The sequence below is a fragment of the Ammodytes marinus genome (assembly GCF_949987685.1).
Source record: "Ammodytes marinus genome assembly, chromosome: 19".
Lineage (NCBI taxonomy): Eukaryota > Metazoa > Chordata > Actinopteri > Uranoscopiformes > Ammodytidae > Ammodytes > Ammodytes marinus.
Genome location: NC_137223.1, coordinates 20247980 through 20268618, shown reverse-complemented (window position 1 = coordinate 20268618; position 20639 = coordinate 20247980). Strand labels below are relative to the sequence as shown.

The window sequence follows — 20639 nt, the reverse complement described above, 5'->3', positions numbered from 1 at the left end:
TTTAAATGGGACTATCTACTAAGAGTATGACTAGATTATACTCTAGTCAAACTTTAAAGGTGTTCAGACAGAAAGGTAAGCAAATTGTTTCCGTCAACCAGCCATTTTACCAGCTAAATGGAAGTTGTACATTAGCTAGAAACGGACACACCTGCTGTGTATGTGGGAGCGAGCTCAGCCTCTGACTGAACTCTACTTTACCTAATGTTTGTCTCATTTGTTTAACTTTCTGATGCAGATTAACAAACAGTTCTATGTGTTTTTCCATTGTCTTTAAGTGCCGTGTGAACAGACATAAGGCAAGAGTTTGGATTCAGCTTTTCCCCCAGTATATCAGCCCTTGCATTTTGGCAAACCACAGATCGAGAGAGACATTGCTTTTTCTTATCATTACCTCTATCAATACACAGCAGCAATCGAGCACCTCAATATATTTATAAAAAAGGTGAGGTTAAATGAGACAAGACTTTTATAAAGTTCACAGGTCCTGTAAAGCATTTGCCAGAGGAGGTTTGTTACCTTTCAAGTGGAGTTTCAAATTATGTAAAAAACAAATGTGTCGTTATAAATAGGGATTTTCACAGGCAAGTTACCAGAATTTTTAACCTCAGAGAAATAATGGGGTCATCATCAGTAGCTGGAAAGAGGTGCAAAACAGTTCAAATGTGGCTGATAAACCTTTTAAAAAAGTACCCTAGTTGCACCCTCCTGACTAGAAAAGAAGGCTTGTGATGTAAACGTCCATCGGATCTTGTTTAGTCCTTTATACAAACACGTACAGTACAAGTAAAAAAAACTCCAGTGCAGTCTGTCAGTGTCAGTAACGTAGGTCCAACAGTGAAGACTTGTCATCATTTTCCATGACGCCTGTAAAATCCATTGTAGTTTTGTAAACTGAACAAAACCTTTTTTGAGCTTCAGTTTTTGGGATCAGCTATGGGTTGAATAAAGCTGAGACTGAGGACATTTTAAGGCATCGATCCACTCTGTCCTTTAAATTTGGCCAGATTTAGCCTTATTCTAACTCCAGTGTTTGCTACTCACTGTGTTTCCTCACACATTCTTTAACTTTGTAGTAAAACAAAGATAAGTGGTCTTTTTCCCCTCCTCAGAAGTGTCCATATCACAGCTGTCTTCCTGTTCAGGCTGTAGCTCCGTCCTCCTCCAGCACCCTGTGAATCCCGTTACCAGGGACACCGAGCACAGCCTGTGTGGTGCTGCTCAGGTCTCTCACGCTGCTGTGACGTGATTGGCTATCCAGTCGCTGGGTGGAGCCCTGCCGCGATTGGCTCTCCAGGCGATTGGTGCTGCAGTATCTGGACTGTGATTGGTCGTTGAGGCGAGGCATGCTCCCGTAGGGCAGCCGGTCGTCCACGGCCCGGAAACTGGAGGCTGTGTATCTGGGACAAAGAAACACAGCAATTATTATTTACACAGAAATTATGATTCTGTCAGCCAATTAACAGACTGCAGTGTGTAGCTCCACCCTCTCAGGATGGCTTGATACAAAAATAGGTGCGGCATGGTTCGCTTATTTTGGTACCCTTTCTAACTTTTGACAGTGGATAACACAAATAAATGTGTGCTGTACCAAACCAAACCGATCTGTACCACTCAGTGGAAACGTGGCTAAAGACACCAGACCCACCTGCCGTCTCGGGAGCGGTGCAGGCTGCCGTGGTAGCTGCTCATCTTGGAGCGCGCGCTGCGGACTGAGCCGGCCCGGCTGGTGCTGGCGCTGGGCGGTTCGTCCAGCATGGCCAGGTGTGTGGAGGAGGCGTGGGTGGACGTCCCCTGGGTGGACGTGCCTCTGGACTTCCTCACTATGGGAGTGTTGGGGTCACGCAGCAGCAGCTGGGCAAAGTCCGGCTCCTGGAGGACCTGTCGACTGTCGTTCACCATCCGACTGCAGCACGGGGAGGGGGAAGAGGAGGAGGTGGAGGAGGTGGAAGAGGGAAGTGTAGGCAGGGAGAGACGCAGCAGTGTGGACAGAGACAGGGGGAAGGTGGTGGGGCGGAGGGTTTGGAAGCAGAGGATGGAGGAGTGGGTGGAGCAGGCGGTGGGAGAGGGGGTTAATGCTCTGAGTTTGGAGGGAGGGGAGTGAGTGCAGAGAAGGGCCTGTGTTCACCACCGAGCCACACACACTGGCCTACAGCTGAACTCAACACAGACAACAACAATACATCTCTTTACCTACAATGGAATGAGTCACACTTCATGCCTGACTACTGTTGATTTTAACAGCTCACCTCCACCACCTGACACCTGAGCTCCCCTCATAGCAACATCACTACAGTGTCTGGCTCGATAGCTGCTATATACATTTGCACACACTATTAGAATATCCCTTTGAGTGTCTTTTTGTCCTTTCAATATGTTAAATAGAGATCATTCCGCTAAGAAAAGTGCTGAGAATAAGTGTATTTGGGTGATTTAGATTGGGGCAAAGGTAAGAAGAGTCTGTGCTCTTCTGTTCAGAATGTGATACATTTTAGTTTGGAGCTTTTAAAGGTATCTTGTGGAGTTTTTTTGTTCTCAGCTTATAAGCACTTTGTTCCCTGCTGAATGTATTTGAATCTTATACTTTAGACGAGTTTTTGAAAAAATTTCATATTTCTTTGCCATTAACTAAATAAAACTATCAGAGCAAATCTGCATTATGAAATTAAGAAATGCTCTTCTCTTTTTTTAAATTGACCTATTATTACAAATAGATGAATTGCTTTGCATTCTGCTTGAGTTAGCACTGTGGTAAAATCTATGTTGCTAAATATTTAACTAGAAACTATCTTTAAAAGCCTTCGTACATATAGTAAAAATGTATTTGTGTAAAGCCGTGTCATTAGGGTGTATAGCTTGACTAACAGTGTGATAGTACGTACTCTTTGCGTCTCTTTCCGTGGAAGAAGCTGGCCCACTCAAAGCAGGTCTTCTTACTGCCCACCCAGAACACAGAGGGGATGCCCACTATCAGCATCATCAGGTACTTGACCAGGAAGACCACCAGGTCAGGACGGCTGGTGCGCTCCACCTGTTAGGGAGGTTACAGATTGGTCTGTGTGAGTCAGACAGCAAGACAAATATCCCACCAATCGATTTTAGAGAATTTTTTTTTTACATAGATCTTCATGTTAAAGAAAGGTGCACGTATATGATGTGTTGTTGTTTTTCCTCTCTTCCTGCAGCACATAAGCAACAACAGTGTGACTGAGAAATACAAAACAGCCAAACACCCGACAGCATGGAGGCTGCACTACAGGGCGTTACACAGTCAAGTACTAGTCACTGAGTCCTGTATGTAAACATCAGCATATATAGACTAATATAAAGCTTCAAGCCTGCTGACATTGTTCATTCACTTCCCTGTCTCTGTGTGTGTGTGTGTGTCATCTTCACTGACAGCTTAGCTAGAGGCATAAACAGTAGAGCAGCCAACACACTGTCATTCATCTCTGACATGGCTAATAGCCCACAGTCCTGCTTCTCTGCTATGCATTTGCTTGAGGTGAAAGTGGATTTTCTTTTGGTTTCATTTATCTATTTATTCTATCATATTTATTCATTCAAAGCTCATTCTACAGCATTGGGAAGAATATGAGAGATATTTTTCCCTTCACAGTGAGATCATATACACTGCAGCTCTCTGCCATGGAAACAGCACTACAGCTGGCAGGCAGTGAAGCACAGAAACACTATCTCCACATCTCTCTGTCCGCCTCTCATATGTACACATGTGCACTCTTGCAGTTCCACACAGATGTAGTCATGATGGCCTCATTATGCGTGGGCCGGTCAGAGAGCCCCGAGGCTCAGTCATCCACAACAACACTCATTATAGCAGAGAGATGAGCGGCTGAATGCTACAGCCCACATCCTTGTTACTGACTGTAGGGCAGAACTTCTGCTGCTTATGGCTACCATAGACAACTTAGTGGTCAAACAGCTGCATGTAGTTCCCTGAAATGAGTTGTAAGACTATATGTTGTTCCTTTGAACAATCTCATGATGCCTGAGTCAGTCACCAATTTAAGTGTGTGTGTGTGTGTGTGTGTGTGTGTGTGTGTGTGTGTGTGTGTGTGTGTGTGTGTGTGTGTGTGTGTGTGTGTGTGTGTGTGTGTGTGTGTGTGTGTGCGTTAGCTGTAAAGAGGAAGGTCGAGCATCACTCAGAGGCTGCTCACCAGAATGGACTTCAGAGCCTCAGGAAAGGCTTTTAAGATAAATATAGTTTGTGCTTGTGTGTGTGTCTCTGTGTGAGTGCAAAATAAATGTTTGTGCTTTCATGACTATAGTGGGGGTAGGGTGGAAAGTTGAATCTTTGTGTGATTTTAAACGTAGAAGCATTTCTCTCAAGGTTACTAGTAGATGATAACAGAACAACAGATCCGTTATTTACTTGACCCTCTGACCCCTACCTCTAAAGCATAAACCCAAACACACACACAATCACACAGGATTACTGCACTGCTCTCTTACACAATGCAGAGTTTATGTGACAGATTAAAAGCCCCTCTGAGCTTACTCAATGCTCATGCATCTCATGCATCTCTTCTCCCAGCAATAGCTCAGCAAAACAATGTCATTCAGATATTTTCTACAACCTACATAAGTACTGTGTATGTGTATTAGTCTGCACCACTGCACACATGCAACACTCTCTGCTTTTATAAAAACTAAATCCACTTTAAACATACAATGGTAAAACCTGGTTGAGAGGAAGAGAATAGAGAGGGAGAGAGTCTGAATTATTAACAGCTCTATCCGATGAGATGCATTGTGGGTACTGATGCTGGAGGCTACTGCAGCTCTGTGAAGCACCTGAGCTACTGAAGATAAGCAGCATCAGTGTTATCACTAGATTGTCTCAGACAAATCTGAGAGTGAGTGTGTGTGTGTACACATTCTGTGTTATTATGCACACAGGATCCAGCCACACTCAGGACACACAATCTCACAGCTGTCCTGTGTATGCAAACACACATGGCAGTTATCAGCCTACACCCAGCTGTTACCTCCTGCTCTGCCTTCTAGCTTCCTTGCCAAAGCCCCAGTTGTATACCTAATGTGTGCAAACATCTGAGCAAACTGAAATGAACATCGATGAATAAATGCATCAGTAAATTACTACATACTGGCTTCTAATGTTGTAGCTAATGCTGCCTATCTGGGGTTTTCTGGATCTTTGCATAAAGAAACACCAAAATTGTATTTTGCAATAATTACATATTCACCAATATCATGTTTAGATGTGCAATAAGCAATATGTGTAATGACCATATTGGGTTAGATTTAGATTCTAAACATAATATCAATGCGTGTGTGATGCAAATACATTTTCCTATGAAGCAAGTTGCCTTCTGTCAATAAGGAGAGTTGTTTGTCCTTCATCCCTTCACTGTGCATCTGGTTTAAATAAGGTGCTAATTGACAGCAGCAGCTGACAAAATATATTCAGAAGTATTATTAGCCAATAACAAAGAAACCAAAAATAACAGCTCCTGTAGCATAGCAGAGTGAGGTATGTTACCTGGTATGGACAGGGGATGTGGTAGTCTCTGCACTTCTCCTGTACCCAGGTGGTCTCCCACACAGCTCGGTAGCTGTTCTCATAGAGGTAACAGCCCAGGATAGTCAGCAGAGGGACCAGGTAGAGGACAGAGAACACAGCGATGCGGATCATGAACTTCACCAGTTTCTCCTGGTTCTCCTTCTCCAGTGGAATCTCTATCCGGACTCTGTTCAGTGCTGCTATGCCCGCCAGCAGCAGGGCAACACCAACCTATAGTGGTAGGAGAGAGGGACGGGCTCTTAGGTTTATAGTCCTCTAGTCTAGCATAACAGATCGCCTATCTGTTAGCACTGATCGTTACTCTTTCTTTATTTGTTGAAAAGAATTCGACAAATTACAATCTTAATCAAGGAACAAGCCTGTATGGTTAGATACAGTAACATGTCTGACATGTGAGGCTTCAGTAAAAACACTTTCTCTCCCTCACCACTACGTCCAGTCCGAGTGGAGCCAGGATGAACCAGCGCAGGGCCGTCATGTTGTACATGCCCACAAAGCAGACGCCACTGATCCCGTCTCCCTCGATCTTGTTCATGGCCAGCAGGGTGACAGTGAGCACACCGGGGATGCCCCAGGCACAGGCGTGGAACAGCAGCGCCTTCTTCTCTATGGCTTCACTGCCCCACTTAGGAACAGCAGCCAGGAACCAGGTGATGGTCAGGATGACCCACCACACGCTGCCCGCCATGGTGAAGAAATACAGCACCATGAAGAGGAGGGTGCAGGCCTGGGACAGAGAGAGACAATGGAGAAGTGGAGGATCAATACTACATCTATGTAGCTATGATAGAAATACACAGCCAGGGAGAGACTGTCTTACCTTATTATGGGAGCCTTGGGTCACCGTTGAAGCCCTAAACCTGCCAGGACTGGCTGCGTTACAGGACACTTTGTCCTCCATCAGGAAGCCCAGGAAGAAGACCAGGGACACCATCATGTAGCACACAGCGTAGAAGATGATGGGCCGCTCTGGGTAGCGGAAGCGCGACACGTCGATGAGGAAGGTGAGGAAGGTGAAGAGGGTGGCAGACAGACAGACGATGGACACCACTCCAATGAAGTAGCGGGCAAAGGACAGCTCCTCGCGTGTGAAGAACATGTTGGGACAGGGGGGAGAGCAGTCCCTCACCCCCATGAAGGAGTAGCCCAGCTCAGGGTCCATCTTCAGCTCTCTGGGACACCAGAAGCCATAGTCCCTCTGGACAGAGACCGGGGAGTCTGTGGTGTCAGAGCTGGACAGCAGGTCTACAGGACGGGGGTAAGACTCGTCACAGTCTGGGAACCTGGGAAGACAAGAGGGAACATGATACCAGGGTCATTACAGCTGTCAAGACTTTAACAGATTATATACACTCACTGCCAACATTCATTTGATACATTTAAAAAAAAAAAATTATTGACACATCTGTCTACCTTTCAGAACACTGTTATGAGAGGTCATCAGAAGAAATAATGGTGAAGAAATTCAAACTGCAGAGACTGTTTGAGACGGATAATCCAACCAATAAAACCCAATTCACTTTCTCCAGAGTAACATTATTACTGCGTGTCCAGCAGCTCAAAACATCTCTATTCTTAGTGTCCTTTGGGTATTTTTGCCTTCAGTAAGTAGATAATTAGGAGCTGACTGGAATGAGGAGAGGGAAAAACTAAGATTTTAAACTGTTGCCTGCCAGACAAGAACCAGTAGTGTTGCATTAAGGTGGAGTCACCAATTCTGGAGAACATTTGTAGTCAAAATCAGTGAATATCTCCTCGCTATCCGCTAACTGTCCGTACTGTGTGTGGAGAACCCTGAGAAACTGCTCCCAAATTGTCAATGCTCCATTATGAAAATATTTTTACGAGTAAGGTTTTTTGTTCTATTTATGTATTTATTTTCGACTTTCTTTTTTCATACAATGTTCTATAATGCACAACCTTTGTGGTTTGTCCTCATGTGTTTGTTCCGTTTCTTTTCAAATTGAGTAAAGGGGGATCTTTTTTTGTCTTTAAGGTTTTATATGTGGCAGAGTGTGAATGCTAATGTTGTTTGTAGTACTGCAGTTCTCCGTTGACCATGCATGTGTTCCTGCTGCGGTTTCTAATTTGATGCGTGGTTAACTGATTCAATTATCTGTCAACAAAACTAATTAACCCCCTGGGACAACAAAGTTAAAAAATAAATTCAATTGTCTATCAGTCATCTCTCAGAGCTTCTCAATAACACAGTATTGTTTCTCTTCATTTCTGTGGTTGTGAAAATAAAAGACTCCTTCATAGTCTGCCCCTCTCATAAGAGGAGAATCTGTTTAAATGACTGATGTGTCAGGGTTGTTACTGCTGAAATGAAGCCAGGGGGGAAGACTTATTGCTGTTGTTCTAACCTGTTGCAGTCCATCTCCTGCGGCCAGCTGACACCAAACATGTCCATTAGCTTGTAGCAGTCGCTCTTGGCCTGCAGACAGAGGCGGCGGCAGGGCAGGGTCATTCGGCCGTACTCGGTGCACACCGGAGTGTACAGCGCACACAGGAACATCCTGAGCTCTGGAGAGCACTGGAGGTTCACCATGGGATGGAAAGGCTGCAGGGAGAGACAGAGACAAAGAATTTAAAGTATTTATTAAAGATGTCATATTGTATGATCCTTTTCAGGTTCACAATTGAACTTTAGGTTTCTACTAGAAACTGTTTTCATGGGGTAGTGTTCAAAAAATCCTTTTAATTCTCACAGTGCCATTGCTGAATCTCCTCTTTTCAGCCTCTGTCTGAAACGCTCTGATTTAGAGCCTGTTTTTTAATCCCCGACTTCCGAAAAGCCCAGCCTGCTCTAATTGGCCCTGAATCTAACAACCGGTTTGAGTCTAACTGCCAGTTACAGTCAGGGGTATTTGCTTATCATAGGTAAAGGTAGTGCTCAGTTAGGGCGGTAATGAAGGGGCATCATAAGGCGAAATAAATCTGACTGGGGTTTTTGAGCACAGGTCTCTAAACACACGGTGAAACATATTAATGTTGAAAAACAATGTAAAAGTGCATTTAATAGGTGACTTTAATACACACCAGCACAACATAAAAACGTATTTCAGACCCAAACAGTTCAAGAAGATAACACCACAGTCCCAAGCCAAAGTGTTGCTCCAAGTGCACGACGTGGGCCCAAGAGAGGCACAAAGAGATCAGTGGGCCATGTCTCTGATGGTTTCTAGAGATGATTTCATAAAACCAACTCTGGCCTCTTTCCTAATAATCCCCTGCACCCCAAGGATTTTAAGCTCCCCCCTTCCTCAGTCTCCTCTCTCTTCCTTCCCTCTCCTTTGCAACCTCCAGATAGGACGACAAGCTGGGCAACCCCCACCACACACACACACACACACACAGCTACCGCTGCTGACAGGGCCTTTGTGTTACAAGGAGGACCACGCTGTGACTGACTGACACACTGCAGTAACGTGCATACACACTCACACACATGCGCCAAAGTACCAACGGAAGGAAGTATATTATTTACATGCTAACACACCCACGTACCAGCACAATAATGGTCTCACTCATATAGACTGAGCCAAGAGGCGTCTGTGGGGCATGTTGTTAATATGCAAATGCTGAGGGGAGAGTGTTTGTATGGGTGTGAGTGTGTGTTGGTGGATGAGCGAGTGGTAAAGCATATACTGTATATGTATATGTATATGTATATGGTGTCCAAGAGCCCAGGGTTACATGCTGCTTTCTACATGAATTTGCATATAGCTCTGTGTGTTGGTTTGTAATATAAAAGGCCCGGAGCCACACCCATGCAGTCAAACACATGCTACCAGCAGCCCTCCCCCAAAATGTAAAGACAGAGGGTCTGCATGACAGACAGGGACAGTGAGGGGGAGGGGAGGGGACAGGCAGGGGGCAATTTGTCTCTGTGTGATTGTAAGAGGGAAGGACATCCATACTGTCTACTGGTAACTGGCCTTTTGTCCAAGAAAGTTTTGAGATTGGGAATATACAAAACCTGCCGAATAGGACCACATTTAGCCCTCTGTATATTTTTCAGGACAATTAAAATATGTATATTGTTGGATGAATGAGTCCATTCTGACACATTAAAAAACTGCTCCATTGATAGTCAGCGTTGATTGTTGTATTAAACATAAAAGGCTTTACACAGATCAGTGTGTACCAAAACGTAAGTATGGGAAATACAACATTTAGTCAACATAACAAGAAATCTCAAATTGCCTTTTTTTAATTTATGATAACATGAAATGAAAATAAGACGCTGCTGTTATATAAAGGGTAGTTTAGGCTTACCATTGGATTTTTGAATAAAACCAGATATGACACAATTCATTCCCTTTGATCTGAATACATAATACAGAGTAACAAGCCTTAGAAATGAAAAATGTTTGCAGCATATTGCCATCCTAGGAACATTTGATAGCTCAGAATGTAGCAATAAATCATTTGTAAGAACCAGTGATGAAGGATTTCCTCTGATCCTCATTTTTTGCCACTTTAACTGAATTGAGATTTAAACTATTGTGATGTGTTGCTCCATATGTATACAACAGCATACATGTCTTTCTTTGTGCCACCCACATGCAATGTCTTTATGTAAAAAGGATTATACTGGGTGTTAGGCTTGGCCCCTCAAAGCACAAAGCAGACACATCCACGCAGCTTTTGTTCATATCAGTTTTCTAGCAAGACAACATTAAGCTGCTGAGGGGGACAGAAGGAAATCATGAGACAGACAGAGTTATCAGACTGGTTCTGGGATCAGGAATGGTTGGATGATGACAAGGATTAATGTTTACACCCAGAATTCATAACCTGAGTCTTAACTCAGCAGTATTCATATGGATATGCAGAGGAACAATTTAGATGACTTACACGCCTGTCATAACCAAGATCAATCAACCAGTCCGTCGCGTAATTTCTGCACAAATGGCCGTTTCACGTTTCATTGAGCACCACTGTACGATGACTCAATAACACAAGCTCTCGTTGCACACAATCAGACAAATTTATCTACGACGCATAAACACCACGGCTGTGAGAGATCCACCTGGAAATGGATCTATTACTGCAGATGTAGGGCATCCATCACACTGTGCTGTTTAAGGTTTTCCAATAGTTACATTAAGGTGTTAGCATGACTGCCTGTCAGATTCCTCCCAAAAGTCACATTTTAAAGTAATTTAAATTATAAACAAACAATTTTTTTTTTTTTTTATTGTATTTTTTTTAAACCAATCCTTCAAATATTCAAAGAAATATATATTTAAGAGACAAGGTTTTGCCAAATATCCTTGTACAGCATACTAGGTTCATAAAATTGATATGCCAGTTTTATCTTTATTTATTTATGAATTGTTTGGTTCATAAAATGTCAGAATGTAGTGAAAATATGTCCATCACAAATTTCCAAAATCCAAGATTACATATTCAAAGTCTTGTTTGTCTGACCAACTTTTTCTGTCAAGCAATAAATAAAAATATTTATAGCATAATTTATCAGTAATTTACCAAGTAACGTACGTAAAAACAATGGTTCATAAACCACAACAACATTCTTGAAGTTTTGCCTGTACAGATGAAATACAAAAAATATATCCCATTTAGTATGAGCAGAGAGAAGGAAAACTAAGACCACAACACCTGAACACTTACAAAAAGCCTGTCACAGACCACAAACTGTGTGGACAGTTGTGTATTTATGTACATTCACGACAATTGTAAAAAGCTATAGAAAGCCTAAATAAAATGATTATACACACAAGTATGGGCAGAGATTTGTGTCAGTAGAACTTGAATTCGAATTGATAGAACTTGAATTCGAATTGATCGACTTGAATAGGAATTGATCAACCTGCATTTGAATTATTGATACTTGAATTCGAATGTATACACTTGAATATGAATTATCCATTTGAATTTGAATTAATTGTACTTGAATCTGAATTTTATTTACTTGAATCTGAAACAGTTAATATTCCAAATGACTTTCAAATAAAAATTCAAAATTCAAGTTTTCAAATTCAAGTAGAAAAAAATTCAAGTAGAAAAAATTCAAGTAGAAAAAATTCAAGTAGAAAAAATTCAAGTAGAAAAAATTCAGATTCAAGTGAAAATGTGCACATCCGGTTTCTTTGAGGAAGAGCAATCGAGTGCAGATCTCTGATCCTAGGCTACAGCGTCTGGCCGGTGACCGTTATTTAACGTTCAGGAAATATAAAGTCATACATTAATTTGTTTAATCATCGTCTGTATTTTTGACCTCTTGTTTTATAATCGAAGTATCTTTTAGAACACTAATCACGTTTGAGTAATGAAACTGAAAGTAGTTATAATATCGCCAATATGCTATATCAATGAAAACAGACGGTCAAACAGCGTCCAAATGAGCTAAAATCCTAAATCCAATAAACAGTAACATGGCAAACTTATTTTTAGGCAAGCTCTAATTGATTATTTATTCATTTTTTCAAACGTTTACATGTTTAGAGGCGGAGGATTCCTCCCTCTGTCCGGCTTATCAGACAGCACTCAGCTGTCTGTCAGTTGAACTGGACAAGCAAACGTAAAATCATCAGGAAATGATAAAAACATCCCGATGGAGATTTCTATGCAGTGATTTTTTGATTTTACAGGGTCACGTTGTGGCAGTGACACTCTTTCATCAGTCGGAGCTGCAGCGTAAAGTGAAAACAAACTCAGAGTAGGCCTATATATATAGTCATACTATAGTCAAAGGCGAACATATATGGGCCCTTTACTTGATGCATGCGCGCTCACCGGCCGGCGGGGACACAATTCTTATCAGCGGTAACTTGGCACGATACCGGCACACACCTTGGAGGAGCAGATGCGCAGGTGAACATTGCATCCTGTCAGCGCGTCTCTCTCTCTCTCTCTCTCTCTCTCTCTCTCTCTCTCTCTCTCTCTCTCTCTCTCTCTCTCTCTCTCTCTCTCTCCTGTGGTAGGGCGCTTAGCGACGGAGCGAACGTATAGTGACTATGTTGAAGTTATCTACTGCTTTGTGCCATTACCCTGGATTTTTAATGATAACCTAATGCTCATTAGTGCGCGCCTCTCAGCACTCTGACTCTACCGAAGTGCGCATGGGAAGGCGGGGCACAAACGTAATCTTGTCCTGGGCACGGGGAAGAAATGCGACGGGCATAGGCCTATACTGTAGCCTATACAGTATAGCCTATAAACTGTATATATATATTATAGTGTATATTTATGATCTGTCAAGTTGATGTGAGGGAGCAGGAGATGGGAAAGAGGACATAGGCTATGAGACTGTTTACAGAGCAATCGCGGGAGCACAGGGCAAAGTGTAGGGGGGCGGAGAGGGGGTGCAGGCGGTGGTGATCTCTTATCTATTGTAGCCTAAGTGTTTATTAATGACTATAGGCCTACTCTGAGTTTGTTTTCACTTTACGCTGCAGCTCCGACTGATGAAAGAGTGTCACTGCCACAACGTGACCCTGTAAAATCAAAAAATCACTGCATAGAAATCTCCATCGGGATGTTTTTATCATTTCCTGATGATTTTACGTTTGCTTGTCCAGTTCAACTGACAGACAGCTGAGTGCTGTCTGATAAGCCGGACAGAGGGAGGAATCCTCCGCCTCTAAACATGTAAACGTTTGAAAAAATGAATAAATAATCAATTAGAGCTTGCCTAAAAATAAGTTTGCCATGTTACTGTTTATTGGATTTAGGATTTTAGCTCATTTGGACGCTGTTTGACCGTCTGTTTTCATTGATATAGCATATTGGCGATATTATAACTACTTTCAGTTTCATTTCTCAAACGTGATTAGTGTTCTAAAAGATACTTCGATTATAAAACAAGAGGTCAAAAATACAGACGATGATTAAACAAATTAATGTATGACTTTATATTTCCTGAACGTTAAATAACGGTCACCGGCCAGACGCTGTAGCCTAGGATCAGAGATCTGCACTCGATTGCTCTTCCTCAAAGAAACCGGATGTGCACATTTTTACTTGAATCTGAATTTTTTCTACTTGAATTTTTTCTACTTGAATTTTTTCTACTTGAATTTTTTCTACTTGAATTTTTTTCTACTTGAATTTGAAAACTTGAATTTTGAATTTTTATTTGAAAGTCATTTGGAATATTAACTGTTTCAGATTCAAGTAAATAAAATTCAGATTCAAGTACAATTAATTCAAATTCAAATGGATAATTCATATTCAAGTGTATACATTCGAATTCAAGTATCAATAATTCAAATGCAGGTTGATCAATTCCTATTCAAGTCGATCAATTCGAATTCAAGTTCTATCAATTCGAATTCAAGTTCTACTGACACAAATCTCTGCCCATACACAAGTGACATTATTCTCAGTTTTAAATTAAATGTTTAAAGAATCTATTAATATTACAGCTACAGTCAACACAACAGGCTCAAAGAAACAGATATAAAGAAAAACAGAGAATGATGTTATACATTCTCTGTTGAAATGAAGAAAAGCAGGAGATGCCGACTGTCACCCCACTGAACTAGGTGCTACTGTACTGATGATCCGCCCTGTGACTCCCTTTGCGTTCTGTTGGCAGTGTGCGGTCCTGTGACATCTATTACTTCATCAGCGTTGCCCTGTCAGCGTTGGTTAACCACTCAAACATGATCTAATGCAGCTAAAGTGAGCTTGCATCTTTTCTCTTCCAGTCCGTTGTGATTCCCGCAGGCCACTGGCATGCTCAATGGAACACAATGTACTGCACTACAAACTGAGATGCTACAGGAAACGCTTGAATAAACATATAGGCTACGAGGAGCCAAGATCTACTAGCGTGAAAAACTCTTTGAATTCCTCTCGCTTCCTATTCATTGTGCTTCTCATTTTTCTATTTTTAAACTCCATCATCCACCCCTCTCTTCCGCTCCTATCCAGCCATTTTATTACAATTAAAAGTTGGACTCAGCGATGCTGGGGAATGCATGTTGTCAAAATATTTTTGGTCAAAATCAGTGAATATCTCCTAAAAAAAATTTTTTTGACAGCAAGCATTCTCCACAATTGCTGACTGCACCTTTATCAAATGATGTGAGCCAGTGTGGGCATGACTGAACTGGTGGTGGAAGGGACATATGTCTGGTCAGCTTTACACACACAGTCAGCCCAGCAGCCAAAACAAGTCCAAAGAAGACCAATATCTTTTTGGCCCCGCGGAGCCTCTGCACTCTCCATGGGGACTGGATGTTAATGGCCACACTGGAAACAGCTGGTGGACCGCTGGTTTCATGAATGGCCAGGGGTTTGTCGTGGTGCGTTGGTTCCACCCCAGAGCCGAGCGTGTTAGGGGAATCAGCCGTGTAATACACTGCTCTGCAGGCCTGGGGGGCGGTATGCTAATGTAATTTCAGCTTCAAACCCTCTCAAATGCTACAGTCATTACATATTCATGGGAGTTTTTTAGGGGATTTTTGATCTAAAAATGTGGAATAATGTGCCACTACGGAAATAGCAGGCTCACACACAGGCAGATATGTCAGTAAGAATGTTGCTCCATCAAATGCTCATGTATAAATAAAACAATGTTCTTGAAAAAACAATGGCCGGATATTTATTAAAAAAATATATATATTCTTAATATCAAATAGTGCTTAAAGCAATATCATCTACAATGTATAATCCAATTGTCATAGCTCATGGGACCTGAGGTGTTGCAGTAGTGAAAACTGCTTCTCAATCGGTCTGACAAGCGTGAATGTACTTGTTCTTACTTACTGACTGATGCACTAAGTACTATAACTAAAGGGACATAACCATATAAGTTTACAGAGCGCTGCTTTCTGCTTCAATGTTCAAGAATTTGTCTTGTAACATGATTGACCTGATCTCAAAGAACAAACAATAATTTGTTCAAGCAGATATTTATAGTTCTTTTTTCACAGCGGACATTTTAGACGAAAAATGGAAGGTGTTGCTCAAAGCTATGTCTACATGTACAACACCAGCACCATTCATTGTATTATTTACACTTGTACTATTCTTATTATGACGTCAAAATGTCTTCTATGAAAAGGACGTACTGATGATCTGGTGGTAAAGATGCAATTTGGCACTGGCATTTCCCACAGCTTGTTATTCATTAATTGCATCAACATGGTGGTTGCTGGTTGCATCGCTTTACACATGAAAATCTTCTGTGATTAAATGGCATATCAGTCACTGGTCAAAGCTTAGTGTATGGACTAAATACTGATGTCTGTCTTACTATGCAATCCAATGTGGTGAAGTTCAATGCGGTGAAGGGACGACTGTTAAATTAACATGTGATTTTGCATATTTCTGCATTTTGGGAGGGGGAACCCCTGCTGGTCTTTGAAGAAATAATAAAAACAACTTTGACCTTAGTTTCACCTCCACAAGCATGTTTTGAATCAGATCAAGATTTTCATGAAATTAAATATTAATACGGCCTGGTCCAATGAAGTGCATCTGAGGGGGGCTGTATGCATGTACCTACCTAATGCTAGAGTAATTCCTTTTTAATGAAGGTTCCCAGTCAGCTGCTAAGATGCTGTGACTGATGAATTGCTGACAAAGAAGCCCACAGTGGCCAACTGGTCTGTGTTGATTTGCTCTTTTATAAATACCTCTCTTCCCATCATCCCCCTCTCCCTCCCTCCTTGAGCTCCCCCCCACCCCCCCTTTACCCTACGCTGCCATTCCAATTCTCAGAATTTCCAAGCTCAGCGCCATGGTGACGAGTGATGCATCACTAGGGAGGAGGAGGAGGAGAGCGGGGTTGGAGGAGGTCAGGGTGCGGGGCGGAGGGGACCACCTCCCGGGAGGCAAGAAAGCCTCAGCGCCTTTTGTTAACAACACAATTGGGACTGTTTCCTGGGCAACGGGTGAGCTGTGCATAGGGGGAGGGGGAGGACAAAAGGGACGGGTGAGGGGGGTGAGAGAAGGAGAGAGAGAGAGGAGGGATGGGTTGAGCGCGTCAGCCGTGTCATTCACTGCTAAGAAATGTTTAAAAACCCCGCACACAATGTGTAATGTCACACACACACACACACACACACGCACACACACACACACTTATAGTAAGGTTTTTGTGAAGCAGCGACTTGCTCTCTGGATGTGCTCCTCTTTCAGTCCACTGCCAATAAACAGGGTGTTGGACATTAAATAAAACAAGAGGCTCTTTTATAGCCTAGGTCACGCTGGGTAGGATTTATCAGACCATGTTGTGTCTGTGTGAGTGTTTGCATGCTTAAGCGGGATACATCTTCACTAGCTAACACAATTAGAATGTTAACTTGTGTCCTTTTTTAGTTGACTATAGCATTTTTAACAGACTTGCAGCCGTCAGCTTTTTTTAGGATTTTATTGAAACTCTCTCTCTCACACACACACACACACACACACACACACACACACACACACACACACACACACACACACACACACACACACACACACACACACACACACACACACACACACACACACACACACACACACACACACACTAACTTTACAATCTATTCAGACAGTATGGGTGGAGTATCTGGGTTATTCTAAACAGCAGCTGTAACATGACACAGTTTATGTGAATGCGTTGTAAACCTGAGCCAGGAGGCCGATTTAACAACCTGAAAGGATGAGGAAATGAGAGTAAGTGGTGCTGAGCAGATTAAAAACAGACCATTGATCATTCTTTGTGTCAATGCACACCCTTCATACAAAAACAAAACGTCACACATTTACCACTAAAAGATTAAATCAAGATTAGTCTTTTTTTCAATTTCATTATAAGTCAAATAAGGCCTTTGCCCACATAGCTAGAATAACCTGGTCATCTTTCATTTCCGTGACAGTGCCAAAATATTTCCAAAAGGACAACAGCCAACTTTTATCTTGCAGCCATTCAAATCATCTGCTGGTTTGGCTTGTAAACAAACCCTCTGATCAATGTAATCTAATGAAATACTATGGTTGGTCCTGGCTTTTGCTTGTCCCATCTGGTCTTGAAGAAACCTCAGAGCAATCCCTGTTCTCGCCACTGACCGTCACACGTCTCCAACCCTTCTGAAAGTAAACTCCATCACCTTGTCTCTACTGCACCTGAGAGCGTCATTTATTAATGAGAAATCCAAGCCCTTTTCGCTTCTCACATTTGCAAGATACCTACAATGGTGTGTTTTGGTCCAGACAAGAAAAGATGCTCTGCATTGGATATTTTTAGTCTATACTCTGTGAAATAAAGCTCAAGGTGGCAATCCAAATGTTCCGCTATACAAAGATATGAAAAAAATGATTTGAAGATTCATTTGAAGTTGTAGTACTTTCTTGGGTTCTTTGATGCAGAATATATCAATCCAACACGCCACCCTTTGAGAAAAAAGCTGGTAGCAAAAAACCAGGAAAGTGTAACAACAATATAATGACAATTTGACAAGGCTTCCAAGAGCAATACAGATATCTTATTATCACAAGTTGAGGACAAAATGCCATGCGCTTTGGATGCCAAGGGCAGTTCACAGCATCTGAATTGATTTAGTGTGATGAACCCACAATGCTTTACATTCATCCTGGAGCTACAGTGTGTAGCTATGTCTAAAGAAGGGGATATTAGCCCGTTTCTTTTTATAATGCCAATCAAATCCGCCACGCCCCCACTTATCTAATGTGAGTGTGGCACAGTATCATAGTGGCGCAGAAATATTCCCATCTGCCCCCCGAGGCCGCTGTCCCACTTCAGCTGCGAGGTCAGTCAGCGGTCAGTGACGATGACTGAGCCATGATGAACACACAGACAGAAAATACCTTGTTTTTAAATTATCATTCACCACTTTGTGTCGTTTCAGAAAGACGTAAAATATGGATTTGTGCAAATAAGTAGAAAACCTGTCTTTCACCCCTGGTTAAATCCTAATGTGCATTTCTCATACACAACACAACAAAACAACCATGTCGACACAGCGAGCGCTGGTAATGTGAACATCTGTAGGCTATACGGTTGTTTTAGAAACCTTATCTTTATACCTTATAAGATTAAGCAACCGTTAAGTTTATAACGATATCATGACAAATTGAGTCTGCTTTTACAAAAAACAAACAACAAAACAACCTTGAAAAGACCCTGGAAAGCAAGACAAGAAATCCAGACAGACACCACTTCAGGGGGTTTAGACAAGAACTGCAAGAACGACAGGCGTTGGTTCACGTCCAATTCCCAGTTTCTCCACGGTGCAAGGCATTCATCATCATTATCATGGCTATTCAGCACATCTAATTCCCTTTAAAATCAACTGTCAATTCTCATTTGGCTGCCCTCGACATCTTAAAACGAGTTTAAAAGCTTTGAATTCTCCCATGAGCTGGATCTAGGGCAAGTTATTTGGAGACAACAGCCAAACGTAGGCGTAGTCTCCATTATTTGGAAGCTATTGAGTCTCATGTCATGTGTTCTCCAACCCAACAAGCATTTTTGAGCACTAAAAGAGACTTAATTGTGGATCCATGACCAATCAAAGTGAACACCGTCAAACCCAGAGGTGCCTCTCTGTTCACTGCAACCCACACACACACACTGTGTAGAAGTAAAAAGCTCAGAAACATGAGAAAATTATTCTACCAAAATGTCTCTCTGATTCACAAATTAGAATTTAAAATGTATTTTCATGAACATATTCATCTAAAGTCACTCTGTGAAAATCTTACAAAACAACATGGCAGGAGATGAGAGTGAATAATTTGGTAATGACGAGAAAGGACACAGTGTGAGTATATGAGCAGGCAGGCCAGAGTGTTTGCATCTTTCCCAAACTGTAGTGCAGCAGTAATGTGATGCGATGCAGCGTGTGTGCACCCACAGTAGGGCAGGGCATGATCAGGGGTTACATAACCCTGGATTTCCATGGCACACAAAAACCATTCCCGCCCTCCATCTCCCTCCTGCTCAGTTAGTCTATGCTGAGTACAGCAGAGTACAGCACAGTGGAGCAGGCACAGATGGCCGGCAGGACTCACTCCACACATGGACATCAGCGCTGTGCCAGGCGGGGCCGGAGGTTAAAAGTGATAGAGGCAGCGGGAGCCAATGGGAACGAGATGCTGAGAATGGATAAACAGAGATAAATACACACACACACACACACACACACACACACACACACACAACCACAACCACAACCACACAACCACGCTCACACACACACATACACACAGACAGATAGTTTGGCCAACAGAGCATCCTAAACGTTGTGGTGCAGTTTGGCCAGTTTTTGCATGATGGATTGAGCTTCCAGAAGGATCAGCCTATATAAAGGATGGGATTAACATAACGAGGTGATGCATCTGCTCCATGATTGTGTTTAAACGCCTAACTCAAAGAGGATAACACAGCCACGACAGTCAGATGCTGTGGCTGGTAAATCTATAGATTATCTAAAGAGTAAAAACAATAAAAACATGGACTAAATACTAGAATCTGAGCGGTAATCCATAAACCGAAACAAACCAAAAAGAGAAAATGTTGCTCTATTCACTCCCAGGTTAAGTTTATAAACTGCCCAAACGCCTGTTATGTAAACTGGCTTTGGTGTATGACAAATGATGTGAAGTTACTCTCTAACATGTTGTGGTAAATCAGTCCGCCATCATGCAGGACATGAAGCCAGAGACCAGTTGAGGACAACACGTCCTGGTAAATCTATGGCAATAAGAATGCACTGTTCTAATGGCCCCCAGGCAAAAATATTAAAACTTAATTTTCTGCTTAATGTTTTGTTAATACGGTTCCAGTCCCGGGAGATAGAGGAGCCAAATTAAAGTAGGCTAGCACTTTGATAGAACCAAGTCTCTACACGTAGCCAGCTAGCCGTGGTGATAGCTATCTAGGCTAGTAGGCTACTGATGTCAATAGGTCAGACAGTGCAGACACGCAGAACCACTTTTCAACATGTGAAGAAGTCTACATATATATCACAAACCTTTGTCCTGACCTGACAATGCAAAACAATAGATAAGAAATACTGTATGTGTGCCTCAGTCTGTAAAACTGTGTGTGTGTGTCAAATTTACGTCTGGACAGCCACAA

At 42.2% G+C, this 20639-nt stretch overlaps 1 protein-coding gene across 2 annotated transcripts; it reads right to left on the bottom strand.

Annotated features, from left to right (window-relative positions):
- Window positions 1–1141: 1141 nt before the first annotated feature.
- Window positions 1142–8129, bottom strand: fzd3a (frizzled class receptor 3a; the record flags this gene model as incomplete). 2 transcript variants are annotated; one of them, XM_080047421.1, is made up of 7 exons in its annotated part: window positions 7933–8129; window positions 6387–6849; window positions 5994–6293; window positions 5525–5776; window positions 2883–3031; window positions 1649–2080; window positions 1142–1400 (listed from the first exon to the last, which is right to left on the bottom strand). In XM_080047421.1, exons 1-7 carry the CDS (start codon window positions 8115–8117, stop codon window positions 1142–1144), a joined length of 2040 nt encoding a protein of 679 aa, XP_079903547.1. In that variant the 5' UTR covers window positions 8118–8129. The 2 variants fall into 2 exon arrangements, with proteins under 2 accessions (XP_079903547.1, XP_079903548.1); XM_080047422.1 differs by having other exon boundaries at window positions 1649–1906.
- Between the last annotated feature and the right edge of the window lie 12510 nt (window positions 8130–20639).